The sequence below is a fragment of the Cavia porcellus genome, unplaced genomic scaffold (assembly GCF_034190915.1).
Source record: "Cavia porcellus strain 051 isolate PalLab524CR breed Dunkin Hartley unplaced genomic scaffold, mCavPor4.1 scaffold_31, whole genome shotgun sequence".
Classification (NCBI taxonomy): Eukaryota; Metazoa; Chordata; class Mammalia; order Rodentia; family Caviidae; genus Cavia; species Cavia porcellus.
Genome location: NW_026947514.1, coordinates 21,727,910 through 21,748,200, shown reverse-complemented (window position 1 = coordinate 21,748,200; position 20,291 = coordinate 21,727,910). Strand labels below are relative to the sequence as shown.

The 20,291-nt window shown below is 39.5% G+C and overlaps 1 protein-coding gene across 1 annotated transcript in view; it reads left to right on the top strand.

Moving 5' to 3' along the window:
* Nucleotides 1–3,603: 3,603 nt before the first annotated feature.
* Tshr (thyroid stimulating hormone receptor) overlaps nucleotides 3,604–20,291 on the top strand; it is a 154,324-nt gene continuing 137,636 nt past the window's right edge. Inside the window, exon 1 of the mRNA XM_003472460.5 lies at nucleotides 3,604–3,919. Within this exon, the coding sequence (XP_003472508.1) occupies nucleotides 3,750–3,919 (170 nt within the window). The 5' untranslated portion in view covers nucleotides 3,604–3,749. The remainder of the gene's footprint in view (nucleotides 3,920–20,291) is intronic.

Below are 20,291 nucleotides of genomic sequence, written 5' to 3'. Positions count from 1 at the left end.
AATACGTGAAGTAAAATCTGACATAAATGATATAGAAAAAAGACATATACCCAACCATAGTAAAAAAATTCAGTACCGATATCTCAATATTTGATATTAAAAATAGAGAAAAGCAAAAATAAAGAAAACTTGAACACTATTAACAAATTAACAATATGGTATGTATGAAGCACAACACCCAACAATAGCTGAATGAACATTTTTTCAAAGGCACACTGAACATTTACCAAAATAGACCATTTCTGAGTAAAACAAAAAATCTACTATCACTAAATTTAAAAATTTTCAAACTATGCAAACTTTTCTCTGTGTACATGGATTTAATTGTAAAGTAAATGATAGAACAGTATCTGGAAAATCCCCAAATATTTGGAAAACAAAAAATATATTTCTAAATAACCCAAAGCAATAAAGATATCAAAGAGAAAAATTAAATATTTTAAGCTAAATGAAAACAAAATTACAATATATCAAAAGTTGCGAGCTTATATGTGGCACAATTCTATGATACTGTACATGAAAAGATTTTAAAAGGAAAAAAGATCTTGAATCAATAACCTAATATTCACAGTCTCGCTTTAAGAGACTAACAAAAGATCAAATTACACCCCAAATAGGTGAAGAAAAGAATTAATAAAGATCAGAGCATATATCAATGAACTAGAACTAGAAGAGTGAATTTATAAAACAATAATTTGCTTCTTTAAGAATACTAAAAATTTTCTTAATATACCAAATCAGGAAAAAGTTATTAAGCATAAAGGAGTTGACATTAGAATAGCTTAAACAGAATGTTATGATTGATATCTTAGGTCAGCTTGAGAAGTTAAAGTTTAATTGACAGACTCAACAAGGAGCCAGGGTTCTTATTTCATAAATATCCTCATTCTGTGCAAGAGGAGGGCACAGAGACTTGGTAAGTGTTACACTTGCCCTGGCAGGGGCAGGTGGCCTCTGTACAATAAAAGAGACTTGCTTCCTGCTTTTTGCTCTGGCTGCTGTCTTGAAGTGTTGCCCCAGAGCCATGCCACCCTGCCTCAGAGCTAGCCAATTATGGATTGATACCTCCACAAACAGTGAGCTAAACAAACCTTTCCTTCCTTCATTTTGGGAGTCCAGTGTTTTGTTCCAGCAACAAGAGAAAAGTAACCGAAACATAGAATAAGAGAATATTATGAGCAAATTTATGGCAATAAACTCAACACTTTAAAGTAAATGGACAAGTTCATTTTAAGTCACAAACTAGTAAAGCAGCCTCAAGAAGACTGACATAACCTGAATGCACTATATTTATTTTTTGAAACTTAATTTGTAGTTAAAAACATCCCTACAAGCAAAAATCAACATCTAGATACTTTCACTGGTGAATTCTACCAAATATTGTAATAAAGAAAGAAATTCCAATTTTTATAAAAGTTTGAAGATGAAGAGATATTTCTGAACTCATTCTATGACAGAAAAATTAATTATGTTGATGTCAAAACTAGACAAATAAATTATGGAGAACAATAACCACTATTCTTTGTGAATATCTCTGCAAATCTTCTAAATGGAATTTCACAAAATCTAATCAAAGAATGTTTTTAAAAAATAATAAACAGAGAATTAGATCTTTTGCAAAAGCAAAGGGAACCAGAGACAAACGGAAAGGAAGATGAAAAGAAGTGAGAGAAAAAAGAATTAAGATGTTATATGCACATACTGTCTCCCTAAGATGAATGTAGGCATGATGTGTTGCAAATGTATTAATAAAAATAAAAATTACAAAAGATAATAGATATATTATGATCAAATGGAGAATGCAATGTGATTTGACTTCTAAACTCATTTACTGTGATTTACCACATTTACAGATTACGATGGAACCACCACAATCAAGACTGAAAAGTTTCATCTTGCAGGAAATTCCTAGTCTGTAGTTAGACTTTCCTCTGAACCACAGTCCTTTGCAATTACTGGTTTGTTTCCTGTCCTCATTGCTTTGTCTTTTGAAGAATGTTATATAAATCCTACTTATATGAACATTACATATAAATAATCTCTTGAGTTTGGCTTCTTTCACTAGGTTTATGCATTCAAGGTTAATATGCATTGTATGAATCAACATTTCATTCATTTTCAATATAGAATAATCTTTCACTGTATATCCATACATGTTCTTGCCCCAAAGTCATTAGATGAGTTGGTTGACAAATGAGGAATTGTATATAAGTATATTATGATATTCAGACTATAGAAATGGTCAAAAGAAACTCCATCCTGTTGATTTTGCTTTTGTTTGCATAACTCTTGCAGTACTGTAAGGTATAACAGAATCGATAACTACAGTACTGTACAGTGCAATCAGTAAAAGTTATGGTACTGTATAAACACAGTGAACCGAATCCTCTCCCCAAACAAGCCACTGAAGCTCTACCAATACAGAACCACATCCTCCCCCCAAAAAGAAAGAAAAAGATGAGTAAAAGTCCCAGCAGCAAGTCATAAGTCAGAACAGCGCGATCCGGTCCTTAAATGAGGAATAATCTGTGTATTCTCTTAACCTCTATTTTAAAATATTGAACCCCTGGGTGCTCTCTGCTTTTTATAGTCATTTCCCTTTAACTTCCACTAGGATTTCCATCACCATGACTTGTCCCCAGTTTCAGAATTTCATGCAAAAGGACTTGCACCATATATATGGAGATGATATTCCTTTTGTCCTAACAGGAGTTAGTAAGCAACTGAAAACTTGAAAGAAGGAAATTGGCATGATCTGGTCTGTATTTGTAATGGGCCTTTTTGACTAGTGTGAGAACGATGAACAATTGATCATGTGGGCTTGAGTATTCTTTTTCGTCTCATCTTTTCAGGCAATGCTATTTGAATTAATAAGAATTTTAGACAAACCAGAAAAATCTAGATTCCCAGACTGTCTTCAAAGATACAGTGCAAAGCTGGATTTAGAGACCTACTGGGGCGCCAGAACTGTTCCTGCGATTCCGGCTGTGCACAGCAGATGGCCCCAGAGCCCAGCTCCTGGTCGAGTGGGTCTTTTGGACAGTGAGCCTGGCGCCGCCTGGCGACTCCTTGCGGCGATTCCTGCAGAGCGCAGCCCTGGCGTGCAGCGATCCCGATGCACGCTCAAATTGGCCCGCAGAGAAGATCCACCAGGGCTGTGGCGCTCTGGCTTCGGCTGCACCTGGAGCTGGCTTGCCCTTGTGCTCCCCTTCGTCTCTCAGAGGGGACGTCTTTGGCCCGAAGAGGTCAACGTGCAGGGTACACAGTGGTCTGCCCCGGAACAGTGCACTCCTCGGGGACCCGGTGTGGATAGAGTGCGCGGGGGTGCATGCTGGGGCTGCAACCTTTGCAGAAGACTGCGCACCGCAGAAGGTGGCTCAGGGAGTTGAAAGGAAAGGAAAAGTGTCTAAAAGAGGGTTTGGGGAAAAGTCATTGGAAGAACGTGTTGGGCCGCCGCCCGCAGGCGCTGGGTGTCTGGGAACAGACTGAGCGCGCAGCGTGGCTCGGGCCAAGGAAAGCGAGCAAACTGGCTTGTTTGCGTGGAAAGTTGCCTAGGGAAGCGGAGCACTTGAGAGCCTCTTCTCCCGTTCCAGCCTCCGCTCCGGTGGTGAGGTCACAGCCCTCCCGGCCCTGCCTCCCCGCGCCCCTCCCGCTGCCGGCTGCTTCAGCCCGGGAGAACAGAAGGCGCGCAGAGGCAGGGAATGAGGCTGCCGCGCGCGATGGAGAAGTAGCGTGGGGGGCCGTGGAAAATGAGGCCGGAGCTGCTGCTGCGGCTGGCACTGCTGCTCGCCCTGTCCGGCAGCCTGGCGGACAAGGGGTGTCTGTCTCCACCTTGCGAATGCCACCAGGAGGACGACTTCAGAGTCACCTGCAAGGGTATCCACCTCATTCCCACCTTGCCGCCCTGGACTGAGACCCTGTGAGTATCCAGGAGAGGGGAGAGGGTAGCACCAGAGGCCTGGGGCTCCTGGAAAGGTAGACAGGACTGTACAATGGAGCTTGAGGCCAGGCCAAAGGGGATGCGTGCGCTTATGTGTTCAGTCTATGAGGGAACAGCCGTCTACACTTTGGGAGATACTATTGCTGACACCTGCGTGATCTGTGACACGAAGGGGCACAGAACTCGGTGCAACATAAAGTGAGATGTTCTTTCTAAAGAGCTGGCCGATTTGCACTTTGCCTACTCCTGGCCCTGGCTGAACCTTAGTTTCACTTCAAACATTAGTATGATGAAAAACAGCTCAAGAACTTTCTTTGCTTTTATCTTAAACAGTTATTAAAGACTGAAAAAAAGTAGTGTCTCTTTTGCTCTTTGTAGATGAGTTATTATCTTATTATTTCTGCTGATTTGTTAAATATTTGTCAAAAAATTTATCAGAGACCCCTTTTAAAAATGTTTCCTTCACCCAATATGTATGGTTACTTAATTGTGAGCTGCGCAGCCCCATAGCGCATCTAGAAACTCCTGTGTGGGAGCAGGGGTAGAAGGAGAGAGAGATGACATTTCATAAAGTGATTTAAAAATCTGCATGCTAAATGTGACCAAATCAGTTGGTGGCAACTAAGATTTTACACACACACACACACACACACACACACGCACACACACTGTTTCTTAGTAGAAATTTAAATCAGCCCTTGAAACGTTACCTGTAAATACAACCAGGGTAAAAAGGCTTTCTTGATTGGTTAAATATAAACAGAAAAAAATGGTGAACAACCTAGACCAGTTCAACCCAATTAAGCAAAGAAAGTGCACACTTTTTAGAAAATGTAACTAGGTAAAAAACAATTATACTTCAAGATTTTCTCACAAATTTAGCTGAAAAGAACATTCAGCAGTAAATGAGTATTTCAGCATAGCTGTGTATTACTGGGCTGAGAGACCCTTGTTTCTTGTCTCCTGGATTAATTAGTAATCTCCAAGCACTGCTTCATTTTCCAAATTCCCATTGCATAATAAAGTAAGTTTTTAGCATCTTGAGGAAATCTCCACATCAGCTCCATACAAACCTCCAGAATACAACTTCTTTTGAACAATCTTCAATACATCAAGACGTGATAAAATCTGTCAAACATCATTGCTCCTAATTTCTCTGACTTCCCACTTCTACTTAAAAGAACTGTTGCCATGTTCCCCAAAGTTCCCTGCTCCTACAGGCGCCCTTGCCTAAAGCCCACTTTCCTTCCTTTATCTGGCTAATGCCTTTTCCAAGATCCAATTGTGGTGTGGATTCCTGCAGGAAGTCTCTCCTCAACCACGACCCTTAGGCTGGATGAGCTACTCTCCCATCTAACAGTCTGGTCATGAACATGTCCCTAGCCCTTACACTCTATGTGCTTTCCTGTGGCTTGCTTTTTTTCCATGCCTACCCAAGCAGATATGAGCTCCTCTAACACAGGAACTCTGTCGTTCAACCCTGAATTCCTCAAGCCCAGCCCAGAATCTGGAACTACTTTGCTTCTCAAAAAAAGCTTAAGTAAATGAATGAGCAAATGAATATGCTGGTCTCACATTGTCTGCAGTGTGGACGCTGCAAGAAAGATCTTCAAAGAGTTATCAGTGGCAGAAACTCCATCCAGAGTCATTAAAAGGAATGTGGCTGTGAGTACAGAGGAACTGGAATCATGCTATTTAAAATTCCACTGAATGTTGAGAACAGAAAACGTCAAAGAATAAGCAACGGAATAGCAGCAGGAAACCTGCATTCTCTGTTCTCTTCATTATCTCTCTCACTAACTGAGAAACTGAGTGGGATCATTTTTGAGGGAAGAATCGTTTTTTGCTTTGTTTTGTTTTGGGGGCAAGCGGTGCTGGTAATTGAACTGAGGGCCTGGGGTGTGCAAAGCAAGAACTCTACCACTGAGCCACGTCCCCAACCCCAAAATCACTTTTTCTCTGATAAAGGAAGATTCATTTAGAAACTTTCTGATATCTTTGATGCTAATGAGCATTATCTGAGGGAAACCACTGAATCACAGAATGACACAAAAGCAGCCACTAGAAAGATCTGTCCTTGCAAATAACCAGGAGCAAGGTACTATCCTAAAGAATGAAGTTAGATTGGGCAAAAATTTATGAAAATCATGACTAAAATGCTATGATATGCACACTTACCAGTGAATACAACCTGAAGGATGTTCTTGTCCAAGGTTTATGTTATTCATGATGCGATCCCTTTTAGTTTTTGAAGAGCTCCCACTGGTTTAAAATGTAAAGCTTTGTGATTTTACAGAGTTGTTTGCCTTGTATCTGTATCCTATATCAAGATGCTATATAACTGCTTAACCATCTTGCAGATCATTACAATGTGGAGAACAATTCTTCCTAAGGCTTATTATGATGAGCCTTTATTATGGTGTCAGAAGGTCTTCAGGCCTCCTCTTTGTCTGTTACCCGTGCACTTGCCCTGTGGTGTTATGAATGGATGAGAGTTAGTGTTTGTGGTAATCAATGAAGGTGTTCTTAATGTTGTCCTCACTGTTCACTCCCCAAGGGCTATAAGACACACTCTCAGTATAACATGGCTTTAACTGTGTGGGAGGTGAGGGTGAGCTGGTATGCCTATTCCCCAGTGGGGCATTCTGCAATCTTTGATAGGCAGAAAGGCTGAAAAAATTACACCTCCCCTCTGAGAATTACTGATTTAAGGGAATTGAAATGAGGCAAGAGAATACACCTAACTCTTGGCATATAATTGTAGATCATATTACTTCAGAACCAGACTTAGAAGATTAACTTATTTAGAAAGTTACCTCTATGCCTGAGAGGTCCATCCTTTCTCTGAATGAGAAAACCGGTGGATTTTTATGAATTCTTTCTCAAGAAAATGCTGACTGAAACAGGAGTGGTGGCACCTGCCTATAATCTCAGCACTTTGGTTGGCGGAGGTGTGAGAACTGCAAGTTTGAGCCCTGCCTCGGCAGTCACTAGACTTAGTGAGACTTTTGTCTCAAAATATAAAAGGGCTGGAAATGTGGCTCAGTGCAAAGGCCCTGGGTTCATTTCCTAGCGTTAGAAAATAGAGTAAAATTCAGGGGGATGGAGGGAGAAGAAAAGAGGGAAGCAGAGAAAGGAGGAGGAGAAGGAGAAGGAGGAAGAGGAGGAGAAGAGGTAGAAGAGAAAGAAAAGTGCTAGGAAGGAGGAAGAGGGGAACGAGAGGAGGAGGAAGGGAGGAGGGAAAAGGAAACAGACAGACAGACAGAAAGAAAGAAAATGCTGACTTAATTTGCCTTGTCCTTTTAACCTTTCTTAAACTTGTAGTTTCCTGCATTTACTGCATTGAATCCCCAAACCCTAAGCACATAGCAAATGCTCCACCCACCACATGCTTGTGCTCCGTCAGTGATGTTACTGTCGTGATTGTGAGGTTCTGTTTTTAGTTATTTGTACTCTGTATGTGCTACTCTAAATGATGGACTATCCCACAACTTTTGTCCAGTACTTGTGACTAAACCGAACACATTAGGCAAATGTTCTACCATTTACCTATATCCTCAATGTGCTATCCTTCTGCTTTCTAACCTGGACAATCACTCATCATCTTTGGGAATTTTTCCTTGTGTTTCAGCTACACTGTTCTACATGCAGCATGAGACGTTTGTGTGACACCTATCTAAACCATAACTCTATTTGGATGCTGCAGGAATTGACTCCAAGAGGAGACATGAACACCCAGAGTTGCAGACACTGTCAAAGGCAGTACTATGTGTTTTAAGAGTCCACCCTCAGAAATCAGATTGGCTCCCGTGAGGCCCAAATCCAGAATGTCTGGTCCTTCCCATCTGTGTGAACAAACCCTGGCTGATCTGTGGTCCAACTCTTAGCATTTTGAATTAATCTCTTCTGAATATAATGCTCCATTTATCAAAAGAATTTTATTTTCGATCCCCGGTACCAATAAAAATGAAAAAGACACACACACACACACACAAAGAATTTTATTTTCAAATTTATTCAGATCAGAGAAAAGGCTACTTTGAATTTAACTGATTATTATGTTTCCTGATTATACAGATATGTCAGTTACCCTTCAGATTAAAATTTAATAACCAGAAAATTTTGCCTAAATTTTGCCTAAACAGTGTAGCTAAATTTCTAAAAATTCGTGATTGTATTCCTAGAATCTGTTATGTAAAAATTTGTATATATGTTTATCATCACATTTGTTAAATTTTCAAAGGTGTCTTTGATCAGTCCTTTTCCAAAAGTTAAAAAATTCTGCTTTGAAATAATTTGGCATTTTTGTGTAACTGTAAGTGTACATTTGATATTCACTATGATTCAATTTATTTTATTACAAAGAATACAACATATTTTAAAAATAAAAATGAAAGCTGCTTGACCTTTAAATGTGATAGTTTCCCTTCTGAATATATTATTAAGATGATTATTTTGCTTATACTACACATCTAACCTGTCCCTTAAGGAGACTTTTTACATGAAAGTTTACCAAATGTGGCCATTCAAGTTAGTAATTTAAAGGCATCTTTTACGAATGGTTGATGCATCATGTCTGATGTTAAATTCTTTATGCTCAGTTTTTGCTGAAGCTAATTGATATGCTTAGTTACCCATTGTCTTTCATTACTGCTATAAAAAATTAGAAAAAATGAACTGTAGGCAAAATATTCCCATTTGCTCAAATTACAGGTTGAATTTGTAGTGTTCTGGCTAGATGTTAGACTCTACTTTCATTTCTGAATGAATTCGTAAGAATATTTAGAGTGTTCTAGAAATTTTAAGAACAACATTCTAAAAACAAAGGAGGCACTTGTGATTTGAAAAACATCCTGTAAATAAATATTATTTCCTTACATGTGGTAACATGTATATGTCTCCTGGGTTTTCTGGTACAATCTTACTGAGATTATTTTGTCATCAAGAGACTATGCCAGAAATTTAAATATTTCATCATCAATTTATAGTAAACTTCCCCGTTTGGGACCTTGGTTGAAATTTTTCTTTTAGGAAATCTGATCTTGTCACTATGCCTGGGTCACAGAGGTCCTTGAGGTGAAATAAGGAATCTTTTCTACCCCTTTGAAATAAGTTTGTGGGTTTGCTGACACTTTTCATGGAAAAAAATTTTCAGGACACACCAGTAAGAGACAAGAGAAGCATTTATTAGAGACACAAGCGGCAATCAAGAGCAGAGTGTGGATGCTCAGAGAAATGAGGCACATTAGATTTGGGAACTGGAAATCTATTACAGGTTTTGGGTGGTAGAAATCTGTGAAATTTGATAATCTATAGTTTTAGTCTTATCTAGTGGATGGGAGGAAAGTCCACTCCTGGTGACATAATGGCACATTCATAGAGGAAATCCTAAAAAGCTGTTTATTCAGAGGTAAATGAGGACATTGGAAGTAAAAAGATACTGGGAAACCCCATTTGTGGTAGTTGCCCTGTTTATTCTGTGTTGAGAGAAGACAAAGAAAAACAAACAAATAAACAAGCAAAAAACTGGGCCATGTTCTGAAGTTGCAGTTTTTCTTAAAGTACAGTTTGTAAATCTTTTTTTTTTTTTTTTTTTTTTTTTGGTACTGGGGCTTGAACCCAGGCCCTTGTTCACGGTAGATAAGCACTTTACCATTGAGCTACACCTCCAGCCCTAAATCTTTATTTTCTTGTCTCCTTTCTACCTAGTTTTTTTCTTTTTATTCATTTATTCTAACTTAATCTCTCTACTTGTATGGTACATTAAGCTTTTGACTTAAATTAGCAGGCATTAACTTAACATTATCCACACCCAAATGTTATTGTAATTACTTAGCTCCAGAGAGGGGGAGTGACACGGTCCCTTCTTACTGCCACATACTGTTACTGTATATTTTGTTATTTCAGTCTTTTTGTGAGTTGGGAAACTAAGTCTACTTGAGAGAAAGCATCTGAATATAGGATGTATCAACAGATAAAGAGATGGACTCTCCCCAGCGGAAGTCTTTAATGGGCTTCCTGACAGCTATTTCCACCTCATCAGCCTTTCCCAGTATTTATGGATTTATGGACATTGCCCAAAGATTTGAGGTGACCAAAAATTCTATCTCTAGATAACTCTTGTTTTATTGCAATTATTCTTTCTTTTTTTCATGAATATTTATTGATCATTTAATGTGCTGTACTTTTCTAGGCATTGGAGATACATATTAAATGACCTTATAGCATGGAGAAATAGCAAAAACAAAGGAATATCAGACAGTGATAAGTATGTGTGTGAAGAAGAAATATAAAGAAAGGGAAATATAAAGAGAAGAAATGTATGATGGAAACTGCATTTAAGTGACTAGACACCACGTTTGGGTTCTTGTCTCCTAATCTGTAGCTGGCTGTCTACTTGTTGTATCCTCTCAAACCAGAAAGCAGAGTTTCCTTCTCTTATTATTAGAATGGCATTAATTTCATCACAGAGTCCCACCCTTGTGATCTAATTACCTCCCAGAGAACCAGCTCCCTCATGCTATCATGTTGGGGGTAGGTTTCAGCATATGAATGTTTTGAGGAGGCACAAACATTAGGTCTGTAACAAAGGACTTCACTGAGAAGGTGACATTTGGTTAAATATTCAAAGGAGCAAAACAGGAAGATAGGCTGATACCTAGAAGAAAACTGTAAATAAATACACAGGCAGGAGAGGCGTGGGAAAACATGCAGAGTATGTTTTAAGAAGGAACAAGAAGGGGCCAGGGATTTAGCTTAGTGGCACAAGTGCCTGCTAGGCAAGTGTGAAGTCATGAGTTTGATCCCTCGTACTAAAAAAAAAAAAAAAAAAAGAAGTTAAAGAAAAGAAATGTGACTGAAGTAAGAAAATAGAGAAGTTACATGTCTAATAGATAACATGTGATATATAATCTGTGTATGTACAAATACATGTAAACATGTGGTATGATGAAACAATATGGTAAATGTCCTTTAATTTGTTAAGTAATAAACACATTGCCATTCCTCATCCTCAAAATATTCTCACTGACTTCCGACACACTTAATCCTGTTTGTGCCACTTTCGGAAGCAATTCTGAAAGACCCTGTTTTGAATAAATATTTTAGAAATGTAAACATTAGCTGTATTTTTATTACACCTTATTCCTATTTTCCAAATGAGATAAAAAGCTTTTAAGGAGTTTGAGCTTTCCTCTTCCCAAAATATAAGATCTTATTTATATTTTACTAGATCATCCTTGCTGCTGCTATGTTTTTTAATCAAGTAAGAGATGATGACAACTTGAATCAGCTCAATAGAAACATGGTGAAAAATTTATTTTGAAGATAAATCCTGCAGGCTTTCTGAAGATCATGTGGGGGTCAAAGCAAAAAATAAGAGTTGATGATGTCTTAGTTCTTCAGTAAATGGAGGCAGAGTGAGAATTCCGGTTGAAGAGTTTGGTTCCAAGGAGCAGAACACTGGGATGGGTAAGTGAAGCAGGAAGAGGGAGCATTTGTAGCTGACAGAAACAAATGGTGCTGGATGTCATGAGACTTATTCAAGAATTCAGATGACACTTTGGCTCTAGGAGGGAGAAAAGACAAACATATATCTTACAATTCTTGACCTTCTTGCATAAGGATATTGACTCTATTAACCTTTCTTCTTATGTGTAGGTGACGAGATAAATTTGGGGTACTAACAGGAAAGCCCCAAGTGAGAGGCATATGGCACAGAACTGAGGTGCAACACCATCAGGCAGTATCTCTGTGAAGCTAGTCAGGACAGAGCTGGTGCTGCAGCATGACTAGAATAAGAGACAGTTCAGACTAAAATGATGTGCAAGAAGAGCTCCGTGTAATTTAGACTTTGCAACTCCCATCTGCCCAAGTTTTCTACTCTAACTGGTTCCCGTACTACAATGCAGGGACTTCAATTTTGTAAGCACGAGCTGTCCTTCCTTCTTTGCTGTGAAAGAGGGAGATACAAATCCAATCCACTACAAAACTCTTTTAAGATGCATATATGAGAGGGTTTGTAAAATAGACACTTCTATTTCACAAATAATATGATTTTAAAGGCTATACTAGACAGTCATCATCTCTCTCTTTCTCCAGTTCTAGATTTCCTTCACCTTGGTCAACACTTTGGCTGGTTGAGGTAATTTCTTGTTGGAAGGACCACCCTTCAAACCCAAGGGTTCTGAACCGTTAGGAACTTCCCTTTGTCAGCTGTAATTGCTGTTTTGTCTTTCATCATTATCACTGGGCACAGAAGAACCAAAGGATGCTCCATGAAAGCCCTACATTCTAGACATGCTCCTTGTTGCTTCTAATGGATTGTGGGGGCTGTAGCTTCCTATGGTAGAGAGTCTAATATAAGTTCTTTACTTAACTCCTCACCCACTGAAATGAGAAGCCCAAATAAACAAGTGATTATTATAGTATCAGTATCTTCTGTATTTTATTTGGCAGAAGTAATCTTTATACCTATGAACTAATACCTATAATATGGCAGCAATATAGACAAAAAGCTCAAGGTCACTGAGTTGATGATGAGAAGGGCCAATTCTACCCACACATGGAGGCCGTGAGCCCCATGTGTTCTGGCTTTAGAACACAACATACATGTCTTCTGGTTTAATGTATGCACTTTATTAGTTACATCCCTAAGTTGGCACCCTTGCTAAACCTTAAAGTCCATTCCATCACTCTAGTATGCAGAGTGCCTCTGCGTGGTGGGGTATATAGGTACATGGGATACAGCGAGACAGAGGTCATGTATATTTTGTTGCACCATTTCTACTATGAACTGTGTTTCTAGGTTGATGCAAAATTTTGTAGGTTTTCATACTGGTAGATTAGGTATCCTATGAGCACTTGAATGATAATGGTGGAAGCATTGAAATTAGATAATTTTAAATCCAAAGTAATGATTATTTTTAAATAGAATCACTTATTTTATACAAGATGGAAAGGATACAGTGTGATCAGATGACCCTCAAATGAAAGGCTGCTCTCTTTGGGGAAATTTGCTATATCATGGGCACAGCCATAGATGGCTGGTAGGTTAAGCTTTTTCTGAGGCAATTGCATGACTAGGCTTATTAAAAAGGAATCTATCTTAGTCTGTTTTATGATGCCATGACAAACTTCCCAAGGCTAGTGTTATGGTTTGTGTTCAGGCCTCCAAGCCTCATGCATTCATGGATGTGGCTGAATCCAGTGTTTATGATTGGTTCATTGTCTAGTACTGGGATTGGTGGTATGAGTACTATACCAACATACAGTGTAAGAGCAGGAAGAAGACACGTCTTTTCTCTTTTGCACGTTTCGCTCTTGTTGTGTTGTGGGGGCCACGGATGGCAGCCCCACCATGCCACCCTAATCCAGCTGAGTATGAACTGAAACCTCCAAAATTGTAAGAAATAAACCTTCTTTTCCAATATTTTGGGCATCAGGTATTTTGTCCTAATGAGAGAAAAGTAACTAAGAATTTGGTACCAGAGGAGTGGGATCATTGCTGTGACTGTACCTGACCACGTGTTTCAAGAGCCTTTGGGAATGGCTTATGGCAAGAGTTTGGAAAGATTTGGAGATGTTGGATGAATGCATAGAGCTGGAACAGCTTAGGCTGTTCTGTAGAGGAGATTCTGGTCAGAGCTCAGGAGATCAAAAGGCTGATAAAAAGCCTGCAGATAAAGACTAGGCTCAGGAGCTTTCTGCTGGGAAGATGGGTGGCCTTGGTTGTTGGACTCCACATAATGTGTCTTATGGCTTGACAGAAAGTTTGTCTGCATTTTGTTCATGTCCAGAGATTTTGCCTGAGACTGGCTGAGATTAAAGGTGGTAGACTAATTCAAGGTAGTCTAATGTTGAAGTGGTGACATGGCTATTGTTGAGGGATTTTAGCCAGATTTATGTTGTGAATCAAGGGCAAAGAGCCCAGCAGGATCATTTAAAACATTGCAAATTTGGCCAGAAAGCTGTGGAGTACAGAGATAGAGCTGAGACCTTCATTGGTGAGAAGGAATAGAGATAAAAAAGAGGGCCTGGGGGCATCTGGGAAGCAGCATCTCTCTACCCTTTGCAGCCTCAAAAGTGCAAAAGTGAAATATTTTGCTCAGAGGAGAGAGCCACAGAGCACTGTGTTCCAGAGTGGTGACAGATGCCACAAGAGGTTCCAGAATGGCAGAAGCATAGAGAAGATGTCCCTCACAATCAGGTTTAAAGAGCTCAGTGATCCAGGCACTTGACTCCTACAACCAAGAAAAAGGAAAACCTGGCTACTGCTCCAGCTGGCAGTGAACCTCAGCAGCATCCGTGTGACACTGGTTTTAGGCAAATGGAGACTGCACAATTAAGGCAGCCCCCACCCCATTTCAAAAAGCCTGGGAGGCCAAGCAGTGTGCCCCTGAGAGGGCGGTATATGGAGCTGTGAGTGTAAAGCCAAAGGTGCAGTGGAGACCTCAGAAGTTTGGAAAAGCCGGGAATGTGGATTATCCATGGGAAGCTGCAAAGATTGAACCAAATGGGCTTCAGAGAGAAGCCATGGGAATGAAAAACCCTGAAAGTGCCATGGGGGTGGAGACACGCAAGCCTTTGGAGCTCACAAGCAGATTGCTTCAGATGCTGAGCATGGAACTCCAGGACTTACTTTGGTTCCAATCCTTGTATTCTCCTGTTTGTAACTTTTGGAATGGTAATGTTTATCTTGTGCCATTGTATGTTGTAAGTGGTTAACTTTGTTTTCATTGGTATAGGGGCTTGCAGCTAAGGTTTGCCTTAGATCTAGGAGGATGCTTAGAACTTAGACTTTTCAGCAGTGCTGAAATTATTAGGACTTTGGCAACTCTTGGAGATGAGCTAAATGTCTTTTGCATAAAGGATATGTGTGAGTCTTTGGGAGACCAGGGATGGAATGTTATGGTTTGTGTTCAGATGACCTCCCCCCACTAAACCTCATGCAATCATGGATGCAGCTGAATCCAGCATATATTCCCATGTGGTATATATATTGCCTCCAAAAGTCAAAGAGGCCCAAGACATACTGTCTTTCTTTGTAACAGATAAGAAAGGCAAAATAAATAATCTGTTCTTTACTTTAGAGGGAAATATTCTCAAATGCCTGTACTAAGCACATCACCAATGGAAAGATACTTCAATCTTTGTGAGATTTACTCACACTCTTACTGGGATATCTAGAATTGGTTTACTCTTTACTGTGACAACCAGTTAGTGTATCATCACCCGAAGAGGTGGGGGCTGAGACTCAATGCTATCAGACTTATGCAACAGAACTGACAAATGGTGCCCTGGAATAAAACAATGAATGTAGACTGATCATCTTCCTTTGTACAGGTATCTTACTTTTGATCATCTCTGTTGATAGGAATAAAAAACAGAATACATTCACCAGATCAATAATTATGTATCAAGTGCTAGAAGTTGTGTTGTCATATTCTAGTAAGGATATGCCTGGCTCAGCAGCTACACTAGAACCTATGTGTTGGTTAAGTAGTCTTTTGTCATTCACTATCCTCTTTGTTTTGTTTTGTTTTTGTTTCTATCAGAGGCAGGGGAAATGGATAAAGGTATGAAGGAGCCACCATTCTGCTGTACATCTTTAATGTGGACACTGATATCTACAATTTATCCTGAGATACAGGATTCAGTATCATCTCAAACATTGTATCCAATCATTCTCAAGAAGGCTGGGGTTTCTCTTTACCTGTTGTCTGTTATTCTGGCAAATGGTTACAGGATCCATTTGGGAATGGTTAAGGGAACTTTTGCTATATGTACCTGAGATGGTATTATAGACACTTTCTTAGAGGCATCTAGCCTCTGACCAATGATTCCTCTGTTTTCTGAGATACTAACATTTTTTAAATGTGTGCATTTAAATTGATAAAGTATTGTATCTCTTTATACAATTCAAACAGTACTAAAGAATTAACCACATTAATTTTTTAGCTATAAATTAATGACTCGAGGCCAGAGACATTAAACATAAAGACATTAAATATAAGTGAAGTATAAATTGTAAGTATAAAAACATCTGCTTCAGTGTTTCCATTTTTGAACTTGTGATGATAATTATCCATTATGAATTATTAATCTCAGTTACTTTCATTATATTTTAAATGTCTGTTTTCTACCTTTAAATACATCACAATTATGTTGTTTTCTTTTGTTCAATTATGTGGGTTGTGTCAACTCTGTAGTCAGGCCTTATTTACATCTATAGTATCTCAGTACTCAAGACAACTCTGTGAAGTAGGTATTTGACTTTGACGTTGATGAGGGAGCTGAGATCCAAAAATCACTTTGTGTTTGGATGTTAGAACCAGTAAGTGTAAGCTTCAGAAATCAAAATCAGATTTCCTGACCCTAAATCCAAGCCTCTCTACTGTCCCACAGCTGTCTTCCTAAATCATCTCTTCTGTCTCTGCTCTTCTTTCTTTCCTTTCTCTCCATCTCTCAATTATAAAATATATTTAACGTAATGTAACGATAATCAATTTTAACTATACCATGTAGTAAAATGTGGCACATTCAAAACTTTGTATAACCATCACCTCTGTCAAGTTTAGAATATTTTATTATCTCAAAAGAAGAATCTGTACCAATTAGACATTTCCCGTTCACTACTCTTCTCAGGATCTGGCAACCGCAAACCTGCTTTTTCTGTCTGCATGGCTTTACCTATTCAAGACATTTTATATAAATGGAATCATATATTATGTGACCTTTTTGTGTCTTGCTTCGTGCTCTGAGCATAATGTGTTCACGTGTCTTTACAATAGAGAGAGAGAGCAGGAATGATCAGACAAGCAGCCCCATGAAAAGGCAGATGCAAACAGGCCAAACTACGGCTTGCAAGATGTTTCAGGCACCTGCATTTTAAACACACTAATGTAGAGGACAGACCCACTTGTTGTCTTATACCTTAGGTGTAAACATGGGCACATTAAAAATATCCATACTTATTCTCAGAAGCTTAGAGTAACAAACTGTTTTCCCAGATCAAAGCGTGCCCATCTTATCCAGTTCTCTGAGGAATATTATTTTTCCCTTCTGGAGCTCATGGCAATCTTCAGCAGCCATGTCTAGGAAAGAGGAAACGATGCAGTCGCAGTGCAGGACCTGTTATCTGTAACTCTGTCATGAGTCTATACCCGTGGCGGGAAACCTATGGCATGTGTGCTGCAGTAGACTATTTATATCATTGAAAGCTATAAAAGCTTCCTCATCTCTGATCTATACAGTATTTAAGTAAAGGGCTTTTCTCTGCTGTAAGGAAGCTGAAGAACAATCCAAATGATACCCTGTTTCTATTGCAGTTTTTTAATAATAAGATTAGCTTTTGTACTTCATTTGTATTTCCTCTAAAATTTTAGATGATATGCCCAGAAAGGAAATTTTCTAAAAATCAAAAGAACTTAAGTGAGAAAAATGCATTATTTACTTTCATATGTTTACAGGGCTTTCAGTTTAGCTATTTTCCCCCAACCTGCTTTGGTCTTAGAGGCAGATGTATGGTCAGTGCCTCATCTCCCACTACTCTCTGTGGGAGAGGCTATTTTCTCAGTTCACAAGAAAAACAAAGTAGCAAGATCTATGAGGACCATACCTACATCAACCAGTGCTTATGAGGAGCTTAATACTCATAGTATGTATGTGAAGTATCTGGTAAGGCAGAAAACATGCCTTGGTTGTAAGTTAGCTGTTCTCACAATGCATGGTGAGTCTAAGGGCTCCTAGTCATTGGCCTGTACCATTCATAGAGGATGAGCTTCCATGCAGAGACCATCCAGCAGCTGTCTGGCATCAAAGTTGTACAGCTGTATGAAGAGTAAACGTGTCCACTTTACAAAAGGGACACTGTAAAGATTCACAAGGGTTCTTTTCCAGAGATGTTCATCTTGGGAATGAGTTAACAGGGCAAAGTAGGATAAAGTGACTGCAATTCTGTGTCAGAGGTCCCAAGGCAGGCTCATAAATCTTTACACAGAATTTGTCTGTTCTGTGTCAGAGTTTGCCTAAAAAGCCTGCTAGGATTTCCAAATTCTCCAGATGCCCATATTTAATGCTTGGCTGGCTTTCTTATGGAGCATGACCAAACTGTCATCTTACAACCACCCTCAATCCCTGGACTCTATAACAACAAAGCCAAGAGCTCTGAAATGTACCCTACGAAGCATGAAAGAATCCATTAAGGTTTGTCTAATTCAGTTCTGTGTGATTACAGAAGGTCTGATGTACGTATGAAAGAGCCCTTTCACCCACAGGAAACTTGGTTGCAGAAACTATGAGTATCATGACGAAAAAAGAGGGATGTTGGGGAGGAAATAACATGAGGGGAGCTATATTTTCATCTCGTATTTCATCCAACATCTTCATTATCAAAAGCAGCAAAATATCATACATAAAGTTACGTCAGCTAAAAGTTATGGAGAGGAGCAGAGGACTGAAGTTTCCCATCTTGGAGGAAAATTCTCTGCCTACATGAAAAGACAATTTTTTATAAAGAGAGTGATGAGTGCAAATTGAGACTGTAAGTCAAATAACTTTCAGTAAGTTATAAGCAAGGCACTTAATCACTGTGTATCTCACCTTTTGTATCTGTTAAATGAATACCATAGGGCGGCCCTGTCCTATTTCAGGGAAATGTTGGGAAGACCAAGAAAATCATTGTTAAGTGTCCAAGGAGCTCTTCATCATTCAGAGACAGTCTTTTTCGCTTAGCAGAGTAAGAATATGGGAGTTGTGATTTATCAAATATTTGGGGAATGTTTATTTTTCTGTGCGCCATCCCCCAAATCTATCCTACTGCTATCTAAACATTCAAATGTCTTTTCTCTAAAATTTTTCTGAGACCAACCACCACTTCTGCTTCCCGCCCTCCATGCTTCTCTTCTCAAATAAGTGGTTCTCTTATGTTTTTACTTCCCATTCACCCTGCAGCTAAGTGCAACACAGCCTCTGTTGTTAATTGAAAAAGCTCTTGCCATGTTACTCGCAGCATTTGTTGCAAAATATAATGGGTATTTTTAGATCCTTTCCAGAGTTGGATGCTTGGTAGCTTTTGTCCCTGTTGATGGCCTCCCTGGGTTTCCTCCATGTCGAGCTCCTTGACAGCCTGTTGCCTCACTGGGAGTCTTTAGATCAGCACGGGGGGCAGAGCTGCTATGGCACAACAAGGAAGAGGCCATGATGGTTAAGTGTGCCAGCTAGTAGGTGAATTCCTCCAGGAAGCCCCACCATCACAGCTCACACTGGGTACCCTTTAGACTGCGTGGATCTACTCCAAGATACATTTGGAACAATGTATTTTGTAGCCAGGATCCCACTGGGTCTGTCTTCTTGAAGGGAAACTTTAGAAGAGGGTGGTTAGAGGGATGAACTCTGGCCCCTGCTGCTGAAGTCTTTTAAGAGCAAAATAGGTAATCATCATCTGTTTCCATAGTTTCCTTCAGTTTTTAATCTTTTCTGGTTTTGATAACTTACCTAGCAAAACAGTCAGACCTCTCCAAGACCCTGGTAACCATAATCTTCTAAGGCTGAGTTATTGAACTGGTCCATTTATAGTTAAGAATCATCACATGTCCAAGTGGATCATCTGCATTCCACACATACTCCTCTCTGCCCTCATTGTGTTGAGCAGCCCTAATCTCCTCCTCCTGATTAGGGCCAGTTATTCCTAACAAGAAAGATTCTTCTTTAGTCTGCTGGTCTCTGTAAACAAGGAGTCCACAAACACCCGGACAACAGTTACAACTGTTATGTCCCAACAGAGCACAGAATTGTAGGACTGGGAAGCCCATTGGATATGCACACAATGCCAAATGGTCCCTCTCCTTCACACTATTGGTTTCCAGACTTATATTCTTTCTAGCAAGGACACAACAGCCATATAGTGGTGATTCATGTGTCACTTGACCATTGTACCCCTCTATGGTAGCCTATAAGTTGGCACTTCTATCGTGCCATTGGTAGGCTATTTCATTGCTCTGTAAAGCCTGCTTCTGAGTTGCGTGGTATTTGATACAACCAGAGAATCTGTGGTCATGACACCATTCTTCTGTTCCCTCTGTACCTGGATCTTATGGTCAGCTGTTGTAAAATAGATACATTACATCAGGAAATCTCCCAGAGTTCTGTAGACAAGAAAGGCAAATAGTTACCCAGAATAAATACCTACAACTATGGTAATAAACTCCTGGCCCTTCTAGAAAGGAGAGGATCATTATATCAACTTACCAATGAGGGGCCCATGATCTCCCCAAGGAAAGTGCCACATTGATTTCTGTTGCTGATCAGTTGGGTTTCAATGATGGCAGGAGCTGGATCAACCTTTGTAAGT